Source organism: Perca flavescens, chromosome 18, assembly GCF_004354835.1.
Source record: "Perca flavescens isolate YP-PL-M2 chromosome 18, PFLA_1.0, whole genome shotgun sequence".
Classification (NCBI taxonomy): Eukaryota; Metazoa; Chordata; class Actinopteri; order Perciformes; family Percidae; genus Perca; species Perca flavescens.
The window spans coordinates 1,936,140-1,960,697 of record NC_041348.1 but is presented as its reverse complement, the minus strand read 5'-3'; the positions used below and the strand labels follow the sequence as shown (position 1 = coordinate 1,960,697).

The following is a 24,558-nucleotide window of genomic DNA, read 5'->3' as shown; positions in this document are numbered from 1 at the left end:
ACAGTGGGGAGTGGAGACCTGCAATTATGCAAGCCAGCGGAAGCACCTGACTCTCCCTCTCGCACAAAACTCAGCCTTATGAAAAAGACGATCGCGTTTCCGCAGCCTTTGTGTGGGCCTGAGTGTTCGGTTCCTATACCTTTTGTATAGGAAGCACGCAGACAAATCTCCAGTCTTAGCTGCCAGGTTGAGTCAGGCTATTCCCACAAGGCACAATAGGCCCCCAGCTAATAGCGATCCTGTAATGGCAGCAGAGAAGCTGTGGACTAACATTTACGGTTGGCCAGATTGAGTTTTTAAAGAGCCTCTTTCTCTCTTTCTGTCCTTCCTTCCATTCAGACAGGTCAGTGGGCTCCTCCCCGGTGTTTTGTGCAATGCCATTCACAGCGCTCCATCCCTCAGTGCCTCCAACTCTGTCCCCTGTCCGCTGCTCACTCAGACAACACTGAACATGGGCACACGGACACCCCCTTAGCAAGGAACAGTTTTGAGGGTGAGGCTTTTGGCCTGTGAAAAGGGAAAATTAAACATTTATCCATGTCAACATTGTTAGGGAAAGCAATACAATGACCACCGATCTTCTTCCAACCTTGTCTGCTAAACATTATGTTCACGTCCAACTAATTAGCATAACAAACTACTTTTTGTAGGACACATCATGTACATTTATATTCCTGTACTATTTTTTTTTTTTTATTAAGTGCTTACTTGTGTTCAATTTTAGGACTTTTGTATTTGTAATTGCTCATTACATACAGTATATTTTTTTCCTTCTTCTCTTCCTTAGGTGATATTCCTTCTATAAGCCCCTAGGGGTTTTCTTAATCTCACCTGCACAATCTTTATTTTTTTATTATTTTTATTTTACTGTGTCACTGTTGCCTTGATTTTATTGTGCAACATAAACAAATTCAATGCATTTATATTAGGGCTGTCAGCATTAACGCGTTAATCACGATGCGATTAAGGGCCAAGCATAACGCGTTCATGTTTTTTTTTAATCGCATTAATCGCATGCCGCCATTTATTAATTATTTCCCACCAAAACAAGTTCCTTCCTGAGATTATTTTGCAGAAGTTTCTCATCCATGTTTTTAGGACAGAGTGAGCACCAGTATCATGTTTATGCCATCACGGGACTTGGGTCACCTCATATTTCCTTCAATTTGATGAGATCACTTGTCTCAGATTTCACAGGAGAACACACCCTCGGGCATGTGTCTAATCAAACAAGGCGGGTTGTGTCAACACATTATTTGCATGGTAGAGTGACGTGGCAGTGGTGGAAGAAGTATTCAGATCCTTTACTTAAGTTAAAGTACTAATACCACACTGTAAAAAAAAGTCCTGCATTGAAAATGGTACTTAAGTAAAAGTATGTTAATACCATCAGGAAAATGTAAAAGTGCTCAGTGCAGACAAATGCTCCCATTGTAGAAAGTGTAAAGGATCCAACCAGTTGTGTGTTTAATGGTCTAATCATCTCATCTGGACTTGTAGTCCGTTATATTGTTAGCTAGTTTACTTTAGAATCAAACATTAGATTTTATAAACTACATGTGTTTTTGTGTGCAGAAATCTTAATGTGTAAAGTAACTAGTAACTAAAGCTGTAACAGATGAATGTAGTGGAGTAAAAAGTACAATATTTCTCTCTGAAATGTAGCGGAGTAGAAGTAGAAAGTGGCATGAGAAGAAAAGACTCAAGTAAAGTACAAGTACCTCAACATTTGGACTTAAGTACAGTACTGGAGTAAATGTACTTAGTTACATTCCATCGCTGGACAGTGGAGTCTATGGTCAGAGATGTAGCACAAATAGGCTTTTCTTTTGTTACTCAGTAGTTACTCTGTGGTGTCTCTGAGCTGACTTGTGATTTCTTTGAGATATTTGTCCAACAGAAACAACAATTCCCAAAGAAGGCATGTGTACCTGTAAACAGAGCTGGTTAGCCGTGTTTGATCAAAGCCGGGCAGCTTGCTGTGAGCACAACATAACTGCTGGGCATTCTGGTACATTGAGCCAACTGCTTCTTTCCAGTGGCCGTTATAACTCGTGTTATTTCAACAAAGAAAATCCCGCCGCGGCCCAAAAAGGATTTTTCCCATAGGCCACCATTGTAAAAGAGACGCCTGTAAAACTGCAAATGAAGTCGGTTATGACTCCTTTTTTAAATTTTTAATCCACGGCCTTTTTATATTTATAAAAAAACTTCCCTTGAGCCGAGAAAAGCGATTTAAAAACCTGTGACGTCTCCACAATGTAAAGTCTACGGGCCAGCCGGAGAAACTATTCTGCGCATATTCAGCGGGCTGCATATCACATAAAGTAAGTAAATTCGGAAGATTAGAAACTTTTTTGCCGTATGCTTCAGGCGAGCAACTCCATTGGACTGAATGGGCGCCATTATGGGCTCCGGTATGACAAATCAGGGAAGGACCCGTCAAGACTGATAAGACCCAAACAGAAGAGTAATCGGCTAAATTCACTGTCAAAAGTAAGTTTCTGCCACTGCCTGTATAATATTGGCCTGTAGATGTTATGAATAAAATCTTTCGTCATGGTGTATGTTTTTTTATTTTGAGATATATTCATTTCTTTTAAAGAAATCAAAAAAAATCAAACAGTTCATGGGGAAAATAACCAGATGTATGGCCAGGGTTCCCCCAACAGGACTAATCCACTGGGAATTATTTTTGAATGTGTGTTTTAGAGGATTTGTAAACTACAGTTGGGCAGTTCGGTTGGAAACTTAGACGTAATCATATTTTCAGTTAGCTTTTAGCACTAACTAAAAATGTAATGTAGGGCCGTATGAAATCTGTCCTATTGCTTTTTTAAATTCTCAATTTGGCGATTCCGTCTGTGATTCTGTTATTATCACAGAAACTATTGGGCTCTACATTAATGCTGCCGTCAGTCTGTGACTGGCCGCAGCCGGAACGTACTCGAAAAACGACACGTGGCCACCGGACTTAACAACTTTTCTGGGGAAAAACACTGACGTCAGGATTATGTCATATCTCGCGAGCGCAATAAAACATGTTCACGGGCAAATTATCATGTCACACGCCCAGATATTACTCTCCGTGTACCAATTAGGGTTGGGTACCAAACCCCGGTTACACTACTACGCAACGTAGGAATCAGACCGGATTAAAACGCAAAATTCGGTTCCTTATTTCGGTTCCACTTAATGTGTCGACTGAAATATTTTCCCTCTGTCACTCCAAAACGGACGGAAAAATATCACCCTTTCTGTGTAGCTACCGTAAATGTAGGCTACTTTTAAAAATGCCATATTTTCCCTCTGGGCTCATTTTTCAGTTTTTTAAGAATCTGTTTAGGAATCCGAATCGTTTTGAAAGTACTGGTTCGGCATCGGAATTGTAAAAATCCAAACGATACCCAACCATAGTACCAATTCAACAATCGAGAGAGTACAGGCAGCTGCGAGCGTGAGACGAAACATAGGGAGAAGGAAAGAATGGCACCTGCGTGTATAAAACTAAGCAGCACGCGAACAGAGCAGCCACCACGTGATTGAGCGTGTCTGCTGGGCGTGCATCCACGCTCTCGCAGGTCAACTCTGCTCTCAAAGTGGATTTCTGCTCGGCCCGAATGAAACTGACTTTTGACACTTTGGGGTCGGAAACCAAGGGAGGCACTGGCCCTCCTCTGATTGGTCTCTTTCAAGGCGATCTCACCCACAGACACACCCACCTCCTTAGTTTACCTTGACTGACCGCAATCGTTGAGGAACATCCCACCACTGTGTGTGGACTATTGAAGATCACTGAGAGTGAAACTGCCAAACAAGCTGCCAAAAACGCGTCTGCTTTCTGCCCTCTGGGGATGTTTTTACCAGCTGGAAGTAGAAACTCTGTCCATCAAAATGTTTCGAACTGACAGTAGCAATTATCGTGGAACAATAAGAGCAAAAGGAGGAACACTGATAAAGAACAATCAAATGCAACAGCCAACAAATACCTTAATTTAGAAATAGGAGGTTTGATATGGGCCTATGATTCAATCCCTTATTTTTGGCAGTTTGCAGATTATCTGTATCAGCGTTTTTATTTGCCTGATAACCAATAAAGTTAATGAATGGCTCGGCTCCAGCTCTGTCTCTGTCCCTCTGATTTGGTGACTTCATGTTCCCCCACAACACTGTCTGACTTTCTTTTACCGGGGATTATGTTGAACGTTTCTAATGTATTAAAGGTCCTGTAGGTAGGGGTTGTGAAGATCCAGGACTTTCTGCTAAAGCCCAAAACGGTCTCCTAAGCCCCTCCCCCCACAAGGGAGAATGAATGCGTGTGCATGAGCAGTGATTGACACGCTGTTAGACACTATTGACTATATACTATAGACTATTTTACAAAATCGGAATGAAATCCTGAGAGTCTTGCTTTTTGTCTTTCTCCCGTCTTGACTTTCAGACACAATCAAACGTGTTTGATGATATCCTAGGTTTTAAGTCTGGGTAGTGAAGTTAAATCACGTGAACATTGTCAACAACCAATGGGAGCGCTCCCTAAAATAAATGGACCAGCAGGCCCCGTGTCTCTGGTCTGAGACCAGTGGAGGATATCAGAAGTCTCTTTCCCGGTGCTGGCTGAGTGTTACTGAGCAGCCTCCAGCTGAGCTTGAAGACGTAGATGTGACGTGAGCAACGTGTCTGAAAGTGTGAAGTCTTCTGGTAGCTGTGAGAGAGAAATCTCAATCATTCCCAATCTTACAGAGACGGAGAGCGTAGGTATATGTAAGGAGATAACATAGACACAGGCTAATTATTTCTAACTAAAATGCTAGTTAACATTAGTAATTAAACTTAAACAGATAATGGAAGTCCAAACTGCCTGTGAGCTTCTCCTGTACTATACGGTAATTCCTCTACTGCGTGACAGTAAGTCTCGTGGTTATGACCCAATCGTTAGCCTATTTTTACAAAAGCGTCTGCTACGGAGCCATAACGTGAGCTACAAGGTAATGGAGCCTTTTATACATTGTCGTGTTTCTTTAGAAAATGGACAAATAGAGTCTTTAAACGCTTCAGATGTAAAGTTATTTGCTGTCAAAGTGATGTCAGAATGAATGGCAGTCAATGTAATGCTAACGGCAGGTGATGGCTTGTTAGCATCAAAATGGCGCCATAGGAGGTACGCGTTGTGGAGACACTTACCCCCTTTGGCTAGAGCCAGTGTTGTTTATGGTTTCTATGGCGCCGCGCTAAGCTAAATGCTAAAGAGGGAAAGTTTCAACCATTCTGAAGCAAGTCGTCAAACGGGAGTTTTACCGGCAGATAAACACAGACCTCTGGGTACTGGAGACATTCATCTGCATGTACGACAGAACAGAAAATCTGCTGACTTTCCCTTAGGTTACCAGCTAACACTAGCAGTAGCTAGCTAATTTGGTTACATTTCTCAAAAAGAATCTAGTTATAGTCTTGCAATGTATGACCCTGTAAGATCCCCAGTCTTTACATATTATTATAGTCTTTAATATTAGAGGTGAGATTGTCTTTAGATGTGAGAAGTGTCAGACTGCAGTCTGTTCAGAGTCTGTTCAAAGTCTTCTAGTCCACGGTAGGCATAAGTCGGACGAAGACCCTGAGATGTAGTTGAAAGTTGGGGGTTGTGGTTTTTGGTCAACCTTTATTTTTTTAAAGTTTTAAATCCACAGTTTGTAGTATTATCAGGGATTTTAGTTACATACGCAGGGCATTAACACAAATGAATCGGAAGTGTTGTAGTTTGCATCCCCGGGTGAGAGTGGCTTGGCGCTGCTGTTTTGCATTGCACTGAAACTGCTCGGGGAAGCCCGGCTCAGTCTGTGCTGTCCCTCTCTCTGCTGAGGACAGTTGACTCCGCCTGTGGGACGGATTTGCATTGCAAATGTGTGCTGAGGGTCCTGTTTGAACACTCCCAACCTTCCCCATGGGGAACATCACATCGTAGTCAACACGACTGCACCGGGCACGCTCCCCCATCCCCTGCCCCCAACCCCTTTACCCCCCCACACACACACACACACACACACACTTTTAAAATGTATTTAAGTCCACTTGAAGGGAATAATTTACAGAGACATAAAAGACATAAAATCATGGGCCATTGGCATACAGCAGGTCTTACTACTATTAACCATATCCCTCCGTTCTCATGGATATAAGCGTGCGCACACACACACACACACACACACACACACACACACAGAGTTAAGAAAGAGGTTGTGATCGTTTTTTAATAGAAACTGAAGAGGTTTCCAATTATTATTCTTTTTAAATCTTTCTTCAGTTTGTTTTTGTAAAGTCTGAATGATTTTAATGATCCTCTTAATGTAAGTGATACTTGGAAAAAGTGCAGGCAGATGATGGAAAACATGCCCAGGTGAATGGTTAGAGGAGCGTCAGTACAAGGGATTGTGTCATCATCAGGTAATCCAGGTACAACTGGGTAAATAGAACGTTCATTCTATTTGAAAATAAGAAAGCATTCAAATACATCGAAAAATCCTGATGAGTGCAGATTTTTTATTTCAAAATATGGCTTATGAAGCAGAAAATGTGTGGCCACAACAAGTTCATGCTACAATCGCCGGTGATGCATTCAAGGCCAATGAAAAAAATTGTATATACAAGCTCAGACTGGGAGTAAGGATCATGACAACTTTCAGATGAATTACTTCAAACTGATCTAATGGAATGCTGCTTTTTGATGTCAAAACGCAGAATGAAAGATTTCACCACACAGGCCATTTGTGTTCCCAAATGTGAACAGCAACCTGCCATGTTCGCACCGCATTGGTTTGATTGCGTGTAGTCTCTCGCATGGCCAGACCTTCCTCTACAGCGCTGCAGAGGAGGGTCTGGCTAGTCCACACAGCATTCTGGGATGGGAGAAAAATGTACTCTGGTTTATTGGCATATCTTTAAACCAATCACATTCTTTTTGGGCGGTGCGCACGGAGCCACGGTGCCTCTGCTAAATAGCCTCGGGAAGGAACTTGTTTTGGTGGAACGTGTGTACATTCAGGTTGTTGTAGTCATGCAAACATTTCTCTCTGAAATGTAGCGGAGTAGAAGCAGAAAGTGGAATTACTTTACGTAGTACTGGAGCAAATGTATGTACTTAGAGTCCACCACTGTACAAAAATATATATCTAATATTAATAATTAAAAAAAACATATTTTGATTGATGTATTTTCATTTCAGAGCCCCTCAAGCCCTGGACAATGTGTTAAAATGTTAATTTCAGCTTGTGGCGCACAAGATCCATATCTTTGCTACACATCTCCAGGAGGACTTGTGATGAGTTGCATTTCATATGTGATCATTGTGGTTGGGTATTTTTTTAGTTAAATGCTAAACAAAATGAACACGTGGTTTGGTAAAATGACATTCCAGTGATTTAGTTCAATGTTGCCTTTTTTTTCTTTTAAACGTATCATCCCAGCTTACCATGAACGCAGCGCTACAATCTATTGTTCACTCCCTTTCCAAAACCCCGCCCACGCTCCGAGCGGCGCCCGTGATTGGCTGAATCCGAGTGCGGTGCCGTCATCGCTCGGAGCGCCCATTCATCTCTTCACTTGGGCGTTGGACTCCGCATCTTATTAGCAACAAGGGGAATTTCTCCATTTTGCAGCCTGTCTACAGCGACACGGCCACCAATCTGGGATTTTATTACTTCTCCCTACCTGTCAGCTTTTTCCTGCTATTATTTGAGAAAAAAAAAAAAAACCTTCTCTAACTGGACTTTGCTTTCCCCCCTGTGAACTTTTTTTTTTCCTCTGTGCAGACAGAGGGAGACATCAGCGAAGAGCTTTGCGTTTCAACAAAGAGGCTTGTGAGTCTTTGTTCGGGTGTTTTTCTCTTGTGGAATCGGTTGAGTTTCTTTGTTGGAGCGAAAAAAAAAGCATGGGAGCGCAACTGTCCAAGACACCTGGAAAGGCTGAAACCGCGGCGGAGAAGCCCGGAGAGGCTGCTGCTTCACCCACCAAGACCAACGGACAGGTAAATGATATTTTATCACCCAGCTCTTCCATCCATCCGTCTGTCCGTCCGGGGAGAATGTGGCCGCTCTGCCGGCGCAACCCGTGCGTAATTGTGGATAGATTGAATGGAGATGCGCGGTGCGAGTTGAAACTAAATGGAAACACTTTTTTTGTTTTGTTTTTAAATTCTGATTCGATTATAGTTGACGAGCAACAGTTGAGCATTTGATATATGCCCATTGTTTCATGTAAACTGTATGTTGAGCGGATATTGAAAGAAATACGCGTTTATTTTAGGAAGCCACTTTGATTGGATTCTTTGTTGATAAAAAAAATAAATAAATCACTTTTGTTGCATTGTAGGATTTGAATGAAATCGCGTGTTAAATGGCTGAGTGGTAAAATGCACTCCAGAAAATGATATTCAGGATAATAATGGAAGTCGCCTCTCGATCGTAATTTGGGGGAGGAGGGGAGGGAGAGTTTCTGAATAAGACAACATGCACGACACCGACAAAAGGCTGTGTGTGCGCTTGGAGCGCCACTCCTTTTGTTCCAGATGCTCGAATAGAAAGTGGAGATAGCAGCCTGCTATCACTCCGGAGGGGAGCCAGCGGCGCCCCCGGAGAGAGAGAGAGAGAGAGAGAGAGAAGAGAGAGAGAAAAACAGGCAGGCTGCCGCTGCTGTTCTCCGTCGCTCCTTTTTCACAGTTTGGATTTTTGGAAAATAATACGCAATTCAGAACCCTCCCCCGTTTTAGAGGTTCTACTTTCTTAGGAGATGTATCTGAACTGTGCTCTCCGTGATCTGCCGGACTAATGAGCATCTGCTGTTTTAATGAGCAGCTGCTTTGCTGTTGCAGCGACCCGGCACCGACCCCTTGCGATCCGGTAGAGGCACTGCGACCTCTCTCTCTCTCTCTCTCTCTCTCTCTCTCTGAATATGAATATGAATATGAATAGAATCCAGGACGTGTAGTCTAGTGCAGGGGTCTTCAACGCTGTTTACACCAAGCACGGAGCAGGGGCCCCCCTACTACATATATTGTGTCTAGAATTATATTAAGCTCGGCCTACAATAACGTGTAGGGCGGCCTAAAGCCTTTATACAGACTTTTTTTTTGTTGCATTGAATACTAAGCTATTAAAATAATAATTGTTGGCATACTTGTACAGTGGATCCTTGGGATTAAGTGAATATGTGTGAATCACCTGACCTATAGGCCAGCCTATCAGCAGTGGGGATTTATATTTGCTAATAATATGTTGGATTCATGTTAAGACATTTAAAAAAAAAATTGAAAAAGAATTAACAGTAATTTGGAAGCCCCCCTGCAGTAACTCTGAGGACCCCCCCCTGTTGAATATCTCTTTCCATAGCCCAGATTATTTCCAAATGAAGACTCTAAAAGCTTGAAAGTAGAAGGCTGAAGTGAGAGTGTGCTTTTGTCCCGGCTGATAGGACGGTGTGTGCTGCCCCCCGGTGTCTGAAACCATGGCAGCTCTACTGCATGGCATTATTAACAGCAGCCACTGTTTCTCTCTTTAGGAAAACGGCCATGTCAAAGTGAACGGGGACGCGTCTCCTGCGGCCGCCGAAAACGGCAAAGAGGAGGTGCAGGCCAACGGCAGCGCCGCGGCCGAGGAGAGCCCCGAGGAGGAGGCCAAACCGGCCGAGGCAGCCCCCGCCGAGAAGGAAGCTGCGGATGGGGAAGCGGTAGAGGCGGCGTCCCCTGCTCCTGCTGAGGGAGAGGAGGCGGCGGCGAAGACGGAGGACGGCGCCACGCCTTCCGCCAGCAACGAAACCCCCAAGAAGAAGAAGAAGCGCTTCTCCTTCAAGAAGTCGTTCAAGCTCAGCGGCTTCTCTTTCAAGAAGACCAAAAAGGAGACTGGCGAGGGAGCGGAGAACGAGGAGGAGGCGGCGGCGCCCACAGAGGAGGCCAAGGCCGAGAGCGCTGAGGGAGCCGAGGCTGCGAGCGAGGAGGCCAAGCCCGCCGCCGAGGGGGAGGCCGCGCCCGCTGCCGAGCCCGCCAAGGACCAGGTAGAGGCCGAGCCAGAGGCGGCTGCGGCGCCCGCAGAGAAACCCGCCGAGGAGGCCAAGGAGGCGGCGCCCGCCGAGGAGCCGAAGGCCGAGGAGCCGAAGGCCGAGGAGAAGCCGGCTGAGGAGGCGCCCAAAACAGAGGAGGCCCCCCCGGCCTCGCAGGAAGCTGCGGCGTCGGCCGAGGCTCCGGCGGCTTCGGCCGAATAACCCCGTAAAAGGAATTTGGAGAGGGGGAAAAAAAAGGAGAAAAGAAGATAATCAAAGAACATTTCCCTGTTTGTATGTTGGAGTGACGCCAGGCTGATCCTGGCTTTGAAGAACTTGTCTACAACCAGGGATATTTTAAAGCTTTTTCTTTTGTTTGTTTTTTAATTTTCGGTTTCCATTCCCCCCTTACACAAAACCCATCTCGGTCCATTGTTACTTGCATTCCAACGGGCTGGGGGAGGTGGGTGGCTTCAATATGTACAACCGATTAAATACATCCACACTCTGCCATATATTTTTTCATCAGTATTAAAAAAAAAGTTTTTTTTCCTTTTGAATTTTTATACAAAATGTAAACAAAATGGTATGGACATGCCCATGGTATGAAGGAGACAGGGGGTGGGGGGGGGGTTGAGCTGTAAATGAAGGGGGGTTGGGGCTGGATGTGCCATGGACTATTGTGAAAAAGAATAGTCAGAAAGTAAACCTATGAGACCAACGATCGCTATACGCCACGCGGTTCACAACACTAAGTCATTTTTACGATTTTTAGGACGACAAGAAATCCCAGAGTTAGGTTCTTTAGAAAAGCTTTTCACTTCTCATTAGCTGTACCAGTCGGTGATTCAGTAGACATACGAGTTGTATAGGCTTTATTGTTTATTGTTGGTTTTATGACTTTAATACAAATGTAAGTATGTATAGGCAGGGTGTTTTTAACTGTAATTATTGTACAAAATGAAATCTTGATCTCAAGAAGCACATGACGTTTGCAGCTCTTTTTTTTTTTTTTTCCCACCCGCTCAGATTTGTAAAATAACACGCAGCACACACAAAAAAAGTCATCCTGGAAAGACCTTCTTAAGCAATTTTGAACTCCAAATCAAGCTGTGATAAGTGGAATGGTTAACTGTTTATATACTGTGGTATGTTTTTTGATTACAGCAGGCAAATGCTTTTTTTTTCCCAGTGGTCTTTGACAAAAATGAATCTATCAGATGCAAATGTTTGTGTAGCATCTTTTTTCTCTCTCTCTCTCTCTCTCTCTCTCTCTCTCTCTCTCTCTCTCTCTTTTTTTTGTAAATACTGGAGAAGCTTTGACCAGTTTGACTTAGAGATGGAATGTAACTTTGCTTACAAAAAAATTGCTATTAAACTCCTCTGCTTAAGGTGTTCTAAATTTTCTGTGAGCACACTAAAAGCAAAAATAAATGTGAATAAAATTTGAGGCTCCATCTGTCATTATTTGTGTATTCCACACTGTAGGCCAGGGGTCTTCAGTGTTTCTTTAAGCCAAGGACCCCTTATCTGGCCCCCTACTACATATTTTATAAAATGAAAATCTTTGGGGTGGCCTCTAGCTCACCCAGTAAGAGCGTGCTCCAATACAAAACTTTGTTTAAATGCTTGAAGTAATTATTTAATTAAACTGAAACGTGAAACATAATACACAGTTAAACTAAAATAGCTTCCTGGAGTTTTAACGTGCTATCAGTTTGTTTGCAAGTGCTGCAGACTGCCTACAGAGCTGTGGCGGAGCCAAGGTAGCACACATTTTTAATAAATTAAAAAAATTTACTTTAAAAAAACTCTTTTAGGATGTGCAATGCCTGATAGGGTATTGGTGCAATATATGTGTATGTATATATATATATATATATATATATATATATATATATATATACACACATATGCTATGTTATATTTGATATGGTATTATGCAATTGGGCATTGTGCAATACAGAAGTTATTAGGGCTGCTCTCTCTTAGTCAATTAGTCGACTAATCGGTCGTTTTGGTCTTAGTCAACGTAGATTTCTTTAGCTGATTAGTCATGTTTGATGCTTTTTTCATACTGAATGACTTATTTCAAAGAAACGTACAAGCATATCTCTGATAAACACAAGAATTAAAGTGGTGCTTTTGCATGACTCTTTGCGGAGAAACTCAGATTTACAGATCTGTCGATTAAATCATCTAATCAATAAGTCGATACAATTGAACGAATGTTAGTTGACTAAGAATTTCTTCAAACGAGCGCAGCCTTAGAAGTTATTGACTACACCATGAGTTAACGGGAAATGGGTAATCATTATCAAAATGAAGTGCAATACGAGGGGGAGGATGTGTTGTGGTTTCTGTTCTGTTCTTCTGTGATTGTGAGGAAACGTAGCCCCCCCCCTACCTATTGTGTGTATTGTGTGAGGTTTATTAGATGTTCATTGAAGCATTGGATGAGATCATTTATGATTATGTTTCTCTGTAGGTTAACTGTATGTTCATTGTGTTTTTATGCGCGATGTGTCACCATTTCCTTTCTCTCGAATGCCCAAGATGAATTTCTCCAGTAGGAGATAATAAAGGCTTATCTTATCTTATCTTATCTTATCTATGGGCTGAACGTGCACATCTGCACACTCAGAGTTTACCAAAGGTCAAGTGTGACGTGCGACTGCTCCAGGGTCAGGAAGATAACACGTTGAAACAGGAAATGCACACTTGAAATCGTGCCTTTAACAGGCTTTACTGGTGGCTGATGTTCGTCCTCTGTTGCTTTCAGGCTGGCTTAGCAACAATCTCTGCATGTGTAAACAAATACATAACAAACATTATTAAGCTAGTGGCTAAAATGAAAGGTGGCTATGGCTTTCCCCCAGTGCAAGTCCGGTGGAAAAAGGAAATGACATTTTTTTAAACTACAGTTACAGTATGTGGGGCAGCTTAGTTGGACATTTAGGCGTAAGCTAGTCACATTCTCAAACAGTTAGCTTTTAGCACTGACTTAATGTAGGGCCCTATGGAGTCGGTCTTCTAGCTTTTTTAAATTCTTAATTTCGCAATACCGTGCATTATTTGTTATCACTTAAAATGTTGGGCTCTACATTAATGCTGCCATCAGTCTGGGACTACTGGACACTTTCCACTAACAGTAACAACTTTTCTGGGGGAGAACCTGATACATATTTGATACCCAGTCTATGGTTGCTACCTGTGTCACTAGTTAGCGTACCTGTCAGTTAGCGCTGTAGCGTTCCCTCTGGGCTTATCATGCAAAGGTCCCTACCAGTCTCCGTTCAAAACCGGGACAGTTCAGCGTTTCTTTCATAGCTACAGAGGGAACATTCCTGATACAGTCTGATGTACGGACATTTGAAAAATAATCAGGACATACTTTTCAATTCGGCATGCTTTAAACACACGAAGACGACGTAACTTGGAAACAATGTCAACTTCCCTCATCGAGTCCCCGTTATTCTCTGAGGTCTGCTTCCATCAAACCGGAGACCGTGCACTACGGGGGCGAGGAGCGTTCTAAGCGATACATGGCATTTTATTACATTGCACTTTTCCTCATTGGGCTTTCTGTGCCCCGAATTCAACAGAACAACACATTGATATTGTAATTATCTTATATTGTGCTTTGCAATATATATACACTTGTTAAAAAACTGTGGAGTAGCAAACTTCTTCATGGCGGCGTGCTTCCTACCTGTCCCTATCTTTTGGGTTAGAACGCCCCCATGCGGCTGCATATTATCATTACACAGACTTTAAAAGTGCAAGCACCAGAAATCCAATAATACACATTTCAAGGAAATAGTATAAAAGTTTAATTGACAAATACAAAAATCTTACAGTTTAAACATGACATAATTGTAGGTTCATCTACATGTTTACCCACAGTTTCCTAAAAACAAGTAAGTTGAGGTTTTCTTCAGAAGATAAAGCACATTGGAATATAATGCTTCTGGCAGTGATTCAGTGAAGAGTTGGATCCCTGAGGGAGGACAACACCGGTGAGAGAGAGAGAGAGAGAGAGAGAGAGAGAGAGAGAGAGAGAGAGAGTGTGTGTGTGTGTGTGTGTGTGTTGAGAGATAAGTGTGGATAAGAAGAAGAATTTCAGGCACTGCTGGTCTGCACACTGCCAAAGGAAAATCAGAGTTGATCTCAGCTGGAGATTAATTCTCAACATGTATGTGGAAAAGCTGCACTGCAATACGTAGAATAAGTAGAAACAGCCAAATTAAACATTTGAAATGTAAATGCTACTTCAAAGCAGATGATCTTCATGAAGTGACCATAATACTTGCTCTATTCGTTCACTTTGGGTTGATAGTTGGCTATTTATTTATAGTAACTATTTACTACTTCATTTCAGCTCCTCTGGTTTGTTTCCAAGCCAAACACACACCAAACTGCCCAAATGTCTTTCCCGGAAAACAGACCAATCTGTAAATCACCAAAATCAATAACCCCTAAAGTTTTCCACTGACTTTGCTTAAATTCAGGTGCTCTGGTTTGTTTCTCACAGTTACTTTCGTTTCCAAGCCAAACTGCCCAAATTTCTTGCTGAAAACAGGCCAATCTGTCACAAGTGACTTTTTATGCATGACGCAAGTATCTTATTAACAATGTTTACCATCTTAGATTAGCACATTAGCATGCCTACATTCACTAAATAGCACCAAAACAAAAATTGCCAAAGCCTGCTAAGTTGCACAAACAGCTGACTTCAGACTTGACTCAGACTCAAGCTTCAAGACTCGTCAACAACCTGTTTTCATGCAATTATTGCTTTTTAAATCTAAATGTATTCATATATTTCTATTTTCTTTTATTGGCGCATATACGTTAGGAAAACGTATGTTGAGCTGTAGCCTATGTCCCCTGCCCTTTGCCATAATGTGCAACGTAACTCATGCTATATGCCTTATGTGCGCGCACTCACATATACAAAAAAAATGCATTGCCGAAAGGGCGACCAAGTCCTCCCGGAGTTGTGCCTTTTGTCATTAGTTTTGCTTTCAATAACTTGGTAAACAGTGGCAGTAAGCCAACAGCTACATGCAAGTTGTGTGGCACCAAGATAAATGATGCCGGATCAACAACGTTGAACTTCATCAGGCATCTAAAAACGCACCCAGATAGATCAGTCACTCACACACTAATGTGAAAGAGACGTTACATTTAGCATATATTGTCACAGGTGCTGTAACAAGCTAACCATCGCAAAGTGTTGTGCTAATGCTGGGAACAGGCAAATTGTATCTTTATAGTTGTATCCATATTAGGGTGACCATATTTTGATTTCCAAAAAAGAGGACCCTCGGCCCGGCCTCGAGACAAATCCAGACAGGCTTCTCAGAGGTTAATGAATATGCTTTATTATGCCTCAATGGTGCAAAAATAACTTCTGTAATAAAATAAAATAAAATCTGTAACAACCTGTAACAAAATAATAGCTCTCTTTTAAAATAAATAAATAAATAATATGAAATAATGTTCTAAATATGACCTCTTCTGTGTTAAAAAATCCAGCTTCAACAAAATATCTCTTAATACTTTTTCAATGTAATGAGATAAATAATAAAGACACTGAAACATATGTGCCAGCTTTGCACACGGTGCACTCCACCTCCCCCTTGTATGGTATGCGGGACATTTGTTTAGCTGTTCAACTGTGAAGCTGCACTAGCTGCACTAGTCTTGTTTTATGGTTGTGTGCGGGCTCCATGCAGAGCTTTCGCCGTAGCCTACATACAGTGAGGAAAATAAGTATTTGAACACCCTGCTATTTTGCAAGTTCTCCCACTTGGAAATCATGGAGGGGTCTGAAATTGTCATATTGTGAAAAAAAATCCAGAAATCACAATATATGATTTTTTAACTATTTATTTGTATGATACAGCTGCAAATAAGTATTTGAACACCTGTCTATCAGCTAGAATTCTGACCCTCAAAGACCTGTTAGTCTGCCTTTAAAATGTCCACCTCCACTCCATTTATTATCCTAAATTAGATGCACCTGTTTGAGGTCGTTAGCTGCATAAAGACACCTGTCCACCCCATACAATCAGTAAGAATCCAACTACTAACATGGCCAAGACCAAAGAGCTGTCCAAAGACACTAGAGACAAAATTGTACACCTCCACAAGGCTGGAAAGGGCTACGGGGAAATTGCCAAGCAGCTTGGTGAAAAAAGGTCCACTGTTGGAGCAATCATTAGAAAATGGAAGAAGCTAAACATGACTGTCAATCTCCCTCGGACTGGGGCTCCATGCAAGATCTCACCTCGTGGGGTCTCAATGATCCTGAGAAAGGTGAGAAATCAGCCCAGAACTACACGGGAGGAGCTGGTCAATGACCTGAAAAGAGCTGGGACCACCGTTTCCAAGGTTACTGTTGGTAATACACTAAGACGTCATGGTTTGAAATCATGCATGGCACGGAAGGTTCTCCTGCTTAAACCAGCACATGTCAAGGCCCGTCTTAAGTTTGCCAATGACCATTTGGATGATCCAGAGGAGTCATGGGAGAAAGTCATGTGGTCAGATGAGACCAAAATAGAACTTTTTGGTCATAATTCCACTAACCGTGTTTGGAGGAAGAAGAATAATGAGTACCATCCCAAGAACACCATCCCTACTGTGAAGCATGGGGGTGGTAGCATCATGCTTCGGGGTTTTTTTTTCTGCACATGGGACAGGGCGACTGCACTGTATTAAGGAGAGGATGACCGGGGCCATGTATTGCGAGATTTTGGGGAACAACCTCCTTCCCTCAGTTAGAGCATTGAAGATGGGTCGAGGCTGGGTCTTCCAACATGACAATGAGCCGAAGCACACAGCCAGGATAACCAAGGAGTGGCTCTGTAAGAAGCACATCAAGGTTCTGGCGTGGCCTAGCCAGTCTCCAGACCTAAACCCAATAGAGAATCTTGGCTGTTTCTCAGCGACAGCCCAGAAACCTGACTGATCTACAGAAGATCTGTGTGGAGGAGTGGGCCAAAATCCCTCCTGCAGTGTGTGCAAACCTGGTGAAAAACTACAGGAAACGTTTGACCTCTGTACTTGCAAACAAAGGCTACTGTACCAAATATTAACATTGATTTTCTCAGGTGTTCAAATACTTATTTGCAGCTGTATCATACAAATAAATAGTTAAAAAATCATACATTGTGATTTCTGGATTTTTTTTTTAGATTATGTCTCTCACAGTGGACATGCACCTACAATGACAATTTCAGACCCCTCCATGATTTCTAAGTGGGAGAACTTGCAAAATAGCAGGGTGTTCAAATACTTATTTTCCGCACTGTAAGTGGCCTGGTGTTTATACTTGTGCGCTGGTGTGTGCATCGAGCTGGCGTGTGTGTGTGTGTGTGTGTGTGTGTGTGTGTGTGTGTGTGTGTGTGTGTGTGTGTGTGTGTGTGTGTGTGTGTGTGTGTGTGTGTGTGTGTGTGTGTGGGGAGTGGGTGATAGAGCGAGGGAGAAGTGAGGGTGACGGCGAGCGAGTACGACTCTAGAGTCCTATTGAGAGAAACAAAGTGTCTCCCCTGTGTTTTCTGACCACGGTGGGAAATCTTTAGCAGGAAACGCTTCGGCAGTTTGTGTGCCATGCTGCTCCGCTGTCTGCTCTGATTCCTGTCTGCTCTGGTCCCCATCTACTCTGGTCCCCGTCTACTCTGGTCCCCGTCTGCTTTGGTCCCCGTCTGCTCTGGTCCTCGTCTACTCTGGTCCCTGTCTGCTCTGGTCCCCGTCTGCTCTGGTCCCCGTCTGCTCTGGTGCCCGTCTGCTCTTGTCCCAGTCTGCTCTGGTCCCTCTCTGCTCTGGTCCCAGTCTGCTCTGGTCCCCGTCTACTCTGGTCCCCGTCTGCTCTGGTCCCCTTCTGCTCTGGTCCCCGTCTACTCTGGTTCCCGTCTGCTTTTTTTTTAATTACTTTATTTTATTATTTATTTTTTATTTAATTACTAACGGCGTTCTAACTGCTGCAGACAAAGGACTTGTCTCCATACTTGTTTTATTAGATCTTAGTGCTGCATTTGACACTATTGACCATACAATCCTGTTACAGAGATTAGAACACTTAGTCGGAATTAAAGGAATTGCACTAAGCTGGTTTAAGTCTTATTTCTCTGATCGATCTCAATTTGTTAATGTTAATGATAAATCCTCTAAGTACGCGAAAGTTAAACATGGCGTTCCACAAGGCTCAGTGCTTGGACCAATTTTATTCTCCTTATATATGCTTCCTCTTGGTAATATCATTAGGAAACACTCTAACTATCACTGCTATGCGGACGACACCCAATTATACTTATCAATCAAACCAGACGAAACAAGTCAGTTAGCTAAACTTCAAACATGTATTAAAGATATAAAATCCTGGATGACCTATAATTTTCTGATATTAAACTGTAACAAAACTCGTAACATTGCCAAAATTAGGAATATCCTGTCTCAAAACGATGCTGAAAAACTAGTCCATGCATTCGTTACTTCCAGGCTGGACTATTGTAATTCCCTACTGTCTGGTTGCTCAAATAAGTCCCTTAAGACTTTCCAGCTGATCCAGAATGCTGCAGCACGTGTTCTGACAAGAACTAAGAAAAGAGATCATATTTCTCCTGTTTTAGCTACTCTGCATTGGCTTCCTGTGAAATTCAGGATTGACTTTAAAGTCCTTCTCCTGACCTACAAAGCCCTAAATGGTCAAGCACCATCCTATCTAGAACAGCTCTTAGTACCTTATTGTCCCACTAGTGCACTGCGCTCCCAGAATGCAGAGTTACTGGTGGTTCCTAGAGTCTCCAAAAGTAGAATGGGAGCCAGAGCCTTCAGCTACCAGGCTCCTTTCCTGTGGAACCAGCTCCCAGTCTGGGTTCGGGGGGCAGACACCATCACCTCATTTAAGAATAAACTGAAAACTCTCCTCTTTGATAAAGCTTATACAGTAGTTAAGAAGTGAGGAGTTGCAGCGTCCGCCTAACCCGGCCCACCTGCTTCTCTTCGTAGTCATCAGATTTATTGATCATATAATCAATAATATAGTGAGAGTAGAGGGAGGCAGGCCAGTACAGCCTCTCATCAATGTTTTCATTCGTTTCCTTTTGTATGCATCTTGTCCCAGAACTGCTTGTTACTAACCTAGCTCTGGGGAGTTTCCTCCCCGGAGTCCTTATGTTTCTTCTTCCCTTCAAACGCCCGGCCGCGTCCCACTTCGTCTGCTACACCCACCCGTGCTCTGCAGCGCCACGTTCCATCCCGCAACGTCCTGCTGTGACATGAACTACAACGACTACCTTCAAAGTCACTGTTCCACTATCTTTAATGCGACTATTATTGCCATCACACCCCCAACCGGCCCCGTCAGACACCGCCTACCAAGAGTCTGGGTCTGCCGAGGTTTCTTCCTAAAAGGGAGTTTTTCCTCGCCACTGTCACAATAGCCACTGCTAATGCTTGCTCTTGAGGGAATTACTGTAATTGTTGGGGCTTTGTAAATTATAGAGTGTGGTCTAGACCTACTCTATCTGTAAAGTGTCTCAAGATAACTCTGTTATGATTTGATACTATAAATAAAATTGAATTGAATTTGAATTGAATTGAATTGAATTGAATTGAACTTACGTAGGCTACGGCGAAAGCTCTGCGTGGAGCCTCCGCAGAACCATAAAACGACCTTTACTGTCGTTGGGGCTGGGCCCCAATCTGAGCAAGGAAAAACCCTGTCCCACTGGGGCGTCTCAGCTGCGTATCGTAGGCTCCGCGGCCCACGCTAGCAATCGCGGCCATTCAAGTCAATGCTTGATCATCAGCCTCGCACTACACGGTGCGTCCCAGTAGCGGGCGTGAAACGGCTCTCCGTTCCGCTAAAGATACCAAGCGATAAATGTCTATTTAGCCGCGGGGTGTTTACCAAGTTTACCAAAAGACACTCCCCCCCCCTTTTGGATATCGTAAAATGGTAATATGACATAAGTGTTGTCTTTTCCTGGTTTTAAAAGCTGCATTACAGTAAAGTGATGCCATGTTCTGAACTTACCAGACTGTTTAACTGTTCTATTATTTGCCTTTACCCCTTAGTCATTATATTCACATTACTGATGATTAATATCAAAAATCTCATTGTGTTAATATTTTGTGAAAGCCCGAATTGTCCACCCTAAAATATTGCCGCAATATCGTTATATTATTATCATATCATTATAATATTTGATTTTCTCCATATCACCCAGCCCTACATGGACACAGGAATATTTGGGACATCCATTACTGAAGTGCTGTGACGGCAGCCTGTTACTTCACATTTATTCTTATTCTTCTTACTCTTCTGTTTAGTTTAAAAAGATTTATGAGTTTTTCAAATGAAAAGACTAAATGCACCTACCGATACTGCTTAACTACTTCCCACACCAGATGCTCTGTCTTTGCTATATCAGAAACGTATGGCTTGAAGCCAGTGCTGAGTGTGTTTGGGTTACTCAGTATGTTTTCTCATACTAAATAGGTATAAAATCTCCCACCTGCTGAAGAAGGCTGTGAGATATTGTTAAAAGCTCTGGAAAAAAGCTGGTAAGTGGCCCAAAAGTTAAAGCTATAGTGCGTAGTTTTGCGCATCCACATGATACAAGCCTTCCGTGATCGCGAACACACCCCCCACGCAGTTGCTAGTAACCAAGGAGGACACAGAGGATTAAAAAAACATGACGGACTCTTCAGAAGAGGTCATTATCTTCACTTGACGCCCCAATCTTCTGAACATAGCCATACTGAGAAATCCAGAGAGAGTTGTGTGGAGCTGATAGTAATAATTAGCTTTGTAGCGACTCATTTGGCAACACACTAAAGCTTTAAGATTTTATTGTCAGAATACCATTTCACGACGGTAGCCAGAAAGAAAAGCACTAGATTTAAAACTCATATATAATGTTTACAAAGTCCTCAGTAATAGTTAATAATCATTCTTAATACTTTTAAAATGCACTGCAGCGTTGTTATAAAAAAACGATGACTTGATCTTGTCCGTGTGCTCCCGTGTGTTCTGGTTGGTCATGTTGGAGGGACTGATGTGCAGCTTGAAGCCGGGCCCAAAGTACTCAAAGTAGACATGGTATGGCAGCTCTGCAATGCAAACATCAAATGAGAAAAGTAAGCAAACAAAGCCAAGATGGACAGAGCTGCAGGAGATTTATATCCCGCAGATAAAAAGTGTCAAATTATCAGCCGTTTGGAATGAAAAGGCAGCGATAATCAAGTGCCGACCAAGCGTGTTTACTATAAACGCTAAAGGAGACTTTTAGCGTCAATAAGAACGAGAAAGGCTCCTGACCAAACGTCCTTATTTTACGAGTTTGGTGTGAGAATTAACACACCTGTTAATATGATTTACTAATAGCCTACACTGATCCTCACTGAGGGCGAGGACGGACTGAAATGAGTGAGGAGTTCACTTAATGCCCTGGAATTCCATTCAGAAAACTGCTGGCCCGTTGGACAGACTGTGATTACATCCCCTCTCTTTATATTACACACACTCAGCGGGGGGAGACTGTCTGCTGAGTCAGCACTCGGCAAGGAAAGGTAGCAATCAGGCTGTCCCTTCACAGAGGTGAAGTCATAAAACATTTGCTCACTACTGACCCCCAGATCCCCCCCCCCACCCCAACAGAGGGAAGTCAAGCAGGAAAGGTGCTGCAGACATTTAAACTCTTTTCATTTCCAGTTCCAGTTGGTGTGGGGTAAGAGATTAGCTCTAGGTAACAGACACAGTAAGAGGTCCAGACATGGTTGTTGAGGGCTACAACTAGCCTGTGAAGGAACGTTGAAGTAGGGGTGGCATCAGGAAGGTTTGCTGGAAGGCTCAGAGCCAAAAAGTTGAAACCTTCTGCTCTGGTCCATCGCGTATGTCTATTATAGCTCAAAGAGATACATTTAAATCCAGCTTTAGGGCTGGGTTAAAATAATCAATTATACAATTAAATAAATAAATAACAAGAAGGTCTAAGTAAAAGGTAAAACGTACCGTTGGGTACCGGAACCGAATTTGAGGTACCAGTAACGAAAAAAAGTGAACGGTACTCAACCGTAGTTGAGTCGGCCGCTCGGCTAGATAACTCTCAAAAGCTGACGAACATCTTTTAAACTGACCACTGTCGGTCTAAAATAAAGACCTATTTCTCACTTGAAATGTTTTTAGAAACGTGTTTCAGTGAACTATTTTTGTAAAATAAGACATGCTATTCCAAACGAGCCGTCATTATGGTCGGTTTGGAAATCTGGGAGAAGACAGCGCCACGTGATGCGTTCGTCCAATCAGCTGCAACCATCACGGTTGTAACCAACAGATATAAATACTCGTTTGTACCTGCAGCCATTCTACTTCTTAATTCTATAAAGAACCATAGAGAACTTATTGACATACTATTTATTGATTGTTTACTGTTTTTTATTGTTTTTAACTATGCCTGCAAGGTAGACTATCTCTGTATTGTGTGTATGATTGTGTGATTTGTACTATACTATCTGCTGCACAACAAATTGCCCCATTGGGGGACAAATAAAGTGACTTGAACTTGAACCCAGTAAGAGTTTGATAGCAACCTGCGGCCCTTTGCTGCGTGTCATCGCCTCTCTTTCTCTCCCCCCTTTCCTGTCTATGCTCTGTCACTATCGAATAAAGGCAAAAGCCCCAAAAATAATCTAGAAAAAAAAGAACAGCCTTTAGTCTCACAACCTTTACATAGTTTATATACACTGGACTAATGTGCAATAAAAGTCAAAGTCAAGTCATGTGATCTTCTGAGCAAACGTGACAAAATTCTGTTTCATGATGGATGTCTGGATCAGATCTTGAAAATGTCAAAAACATTCGCCACCGAATGTAATTGTCCTTTCCATCAAATTTTAAAATATTTATATACATGTTTGCATTTATTTTGTTAACCCTCCTGTTGTCCTCAGTGTCAAATTTGACCCATTTTCAAAAGGTTTCTATTTCAGTTCTGTAAAGTTATTGTTTCTTTCAACCAAATTGTCAAAAATAATAACGTGGCTGTTCCATACAACGCTCTTCACAAGTTAACATCAGTTCACTATTTTCATTGAATGTGGGTGTTTTATTCAATTTTATAGTATTTGGAGAAAAACAAATTGATGGAATGTTGAAAAAACAAAAAGCGCAGAAAAAAAATCGACAAAGAAATCATAAAATACTTGAAAAAATGAACCTTGACATTTTTTTTTTTATTTCCAATTTTGACCCAGAAAAAAAAACGTTGCATGGTCAATGAGAAGACAACACAAGGTTTAAGTACACAGTACACAGCCAATGAAGTAAACATTTGCCTCTTTATTATCATAAAACATTGTATTTTGTTCTTAAATGCACATAAAATTGTCAATTACCATCAACAGTCATACCTCTAAGAACCATAGCTAATGTCAGCAATGAATTGCAAATGATGATTACTTAAAAAACATTGCAATTATTACAGAATTGTTACAGGCCTAGTTATCTTATTCACTAATATCCCCCCTTATTTCTTCCATTTCATTCCCATCTACTATATATATATAAACTTCCCACACAATCAACTTGTGTTAAATATCTAAGTGAGGACAAAGGCCGAGGCTCACCCTGAGTTCTCCGGTTCATCGTGGTGTACGTGGTGGAGAAGGCCTCCTCTACACCGTCACCATGGTGGATGTCATATCAATGTACAGCACCCTCTGGTGGTACCTGAACACAACACACAACACAAACAGAGCTGGGATAGGTGCACACAATCCACTGGATTTTATCAGGGTTTCTGCAGGTTTGACTGAGTCAAATTTAAGACTTTTTAAGACCATTATGAATGAAATTTAAGTTACGAGTTATGAGTTAAATTCTTAAGTTATGAGCAAGTCTTAATGCTTAATTCGGATTTTTTGCTTAGATCGGATTTTTTGTTTGACTGTTCACATGACCTAAAATGTGGCCTATATCAGATTCCAATGTGAACTGTTTGCAGTTTCGAACTGACCCGCATGCGCAAAAGAACACTAACAATGACATCAGACGCAGCACGCTGTTGCACTAAAGTTAGGGAGGTTATGGAATAAGTAAGCATTTTCACTTTTATTTCAAAATGTTTGCGTAATGGCAGCCGTAACATTAATGAGCAGGTGCTGAGGAGGAGAAGAATGAAGAGAAAGAGAGCCAAATTGGCTAGTTTGGCCTTTTGCAGGGTTATGGCTGCAAATTCCCTCCAGAGGTCTGTGTGGATGCAGAGACGAAGCCAGGAGTGGTGGGACCACGTTGGGAATAGCTTCACACTTTATTCAAAACTTTCTGTCAGTTTTTAATGTTACTGTCTGTGTCTCGGGCTAACTCCCGCCGGCTCATAATTGTGACAAATGTCGATGTAGATTGATGTAAAAGTCGCATCAAATCCACCTTGGTTGTTCACACCGCGGCCGCATTGAAAACAATCAGACCTGGGTCTGATTCAGGACCACATATGGAAGTGGTCTAAATCTGATATG

General features: G+C 42.3%; 1 protein-coding gene across 1 annotated transcript; it reads left to right on the top strand.

Moving 5' to 3' along the window:
* Window positions 1-7,596: 7,596 nt before the first annotated feature.
* Window positions 7,597-10,439, top strand: marcksa (myristoylated alanine-rich protein kinase C substrate a). Its single transcript, XM_028605055.1, has 2 exons — window positions 7,597-8,020; window positions 9,550-10,439. The coding sequence occupies exons 1-2, from the start codon at window positions 7,925-7,927 to the stop codon at window positions 10,246-10,248; spliced, it is 795 nt and encodes a 264-aa protein (XP_028460856.1). The 5' UTR covers window positions 7,597-7,924; the 3' UTR covers window positions 10,249-10,439.
* The last annotated feature ends 14,119 nt before the right edge of the window (window positions 10,440-24,558 follow it).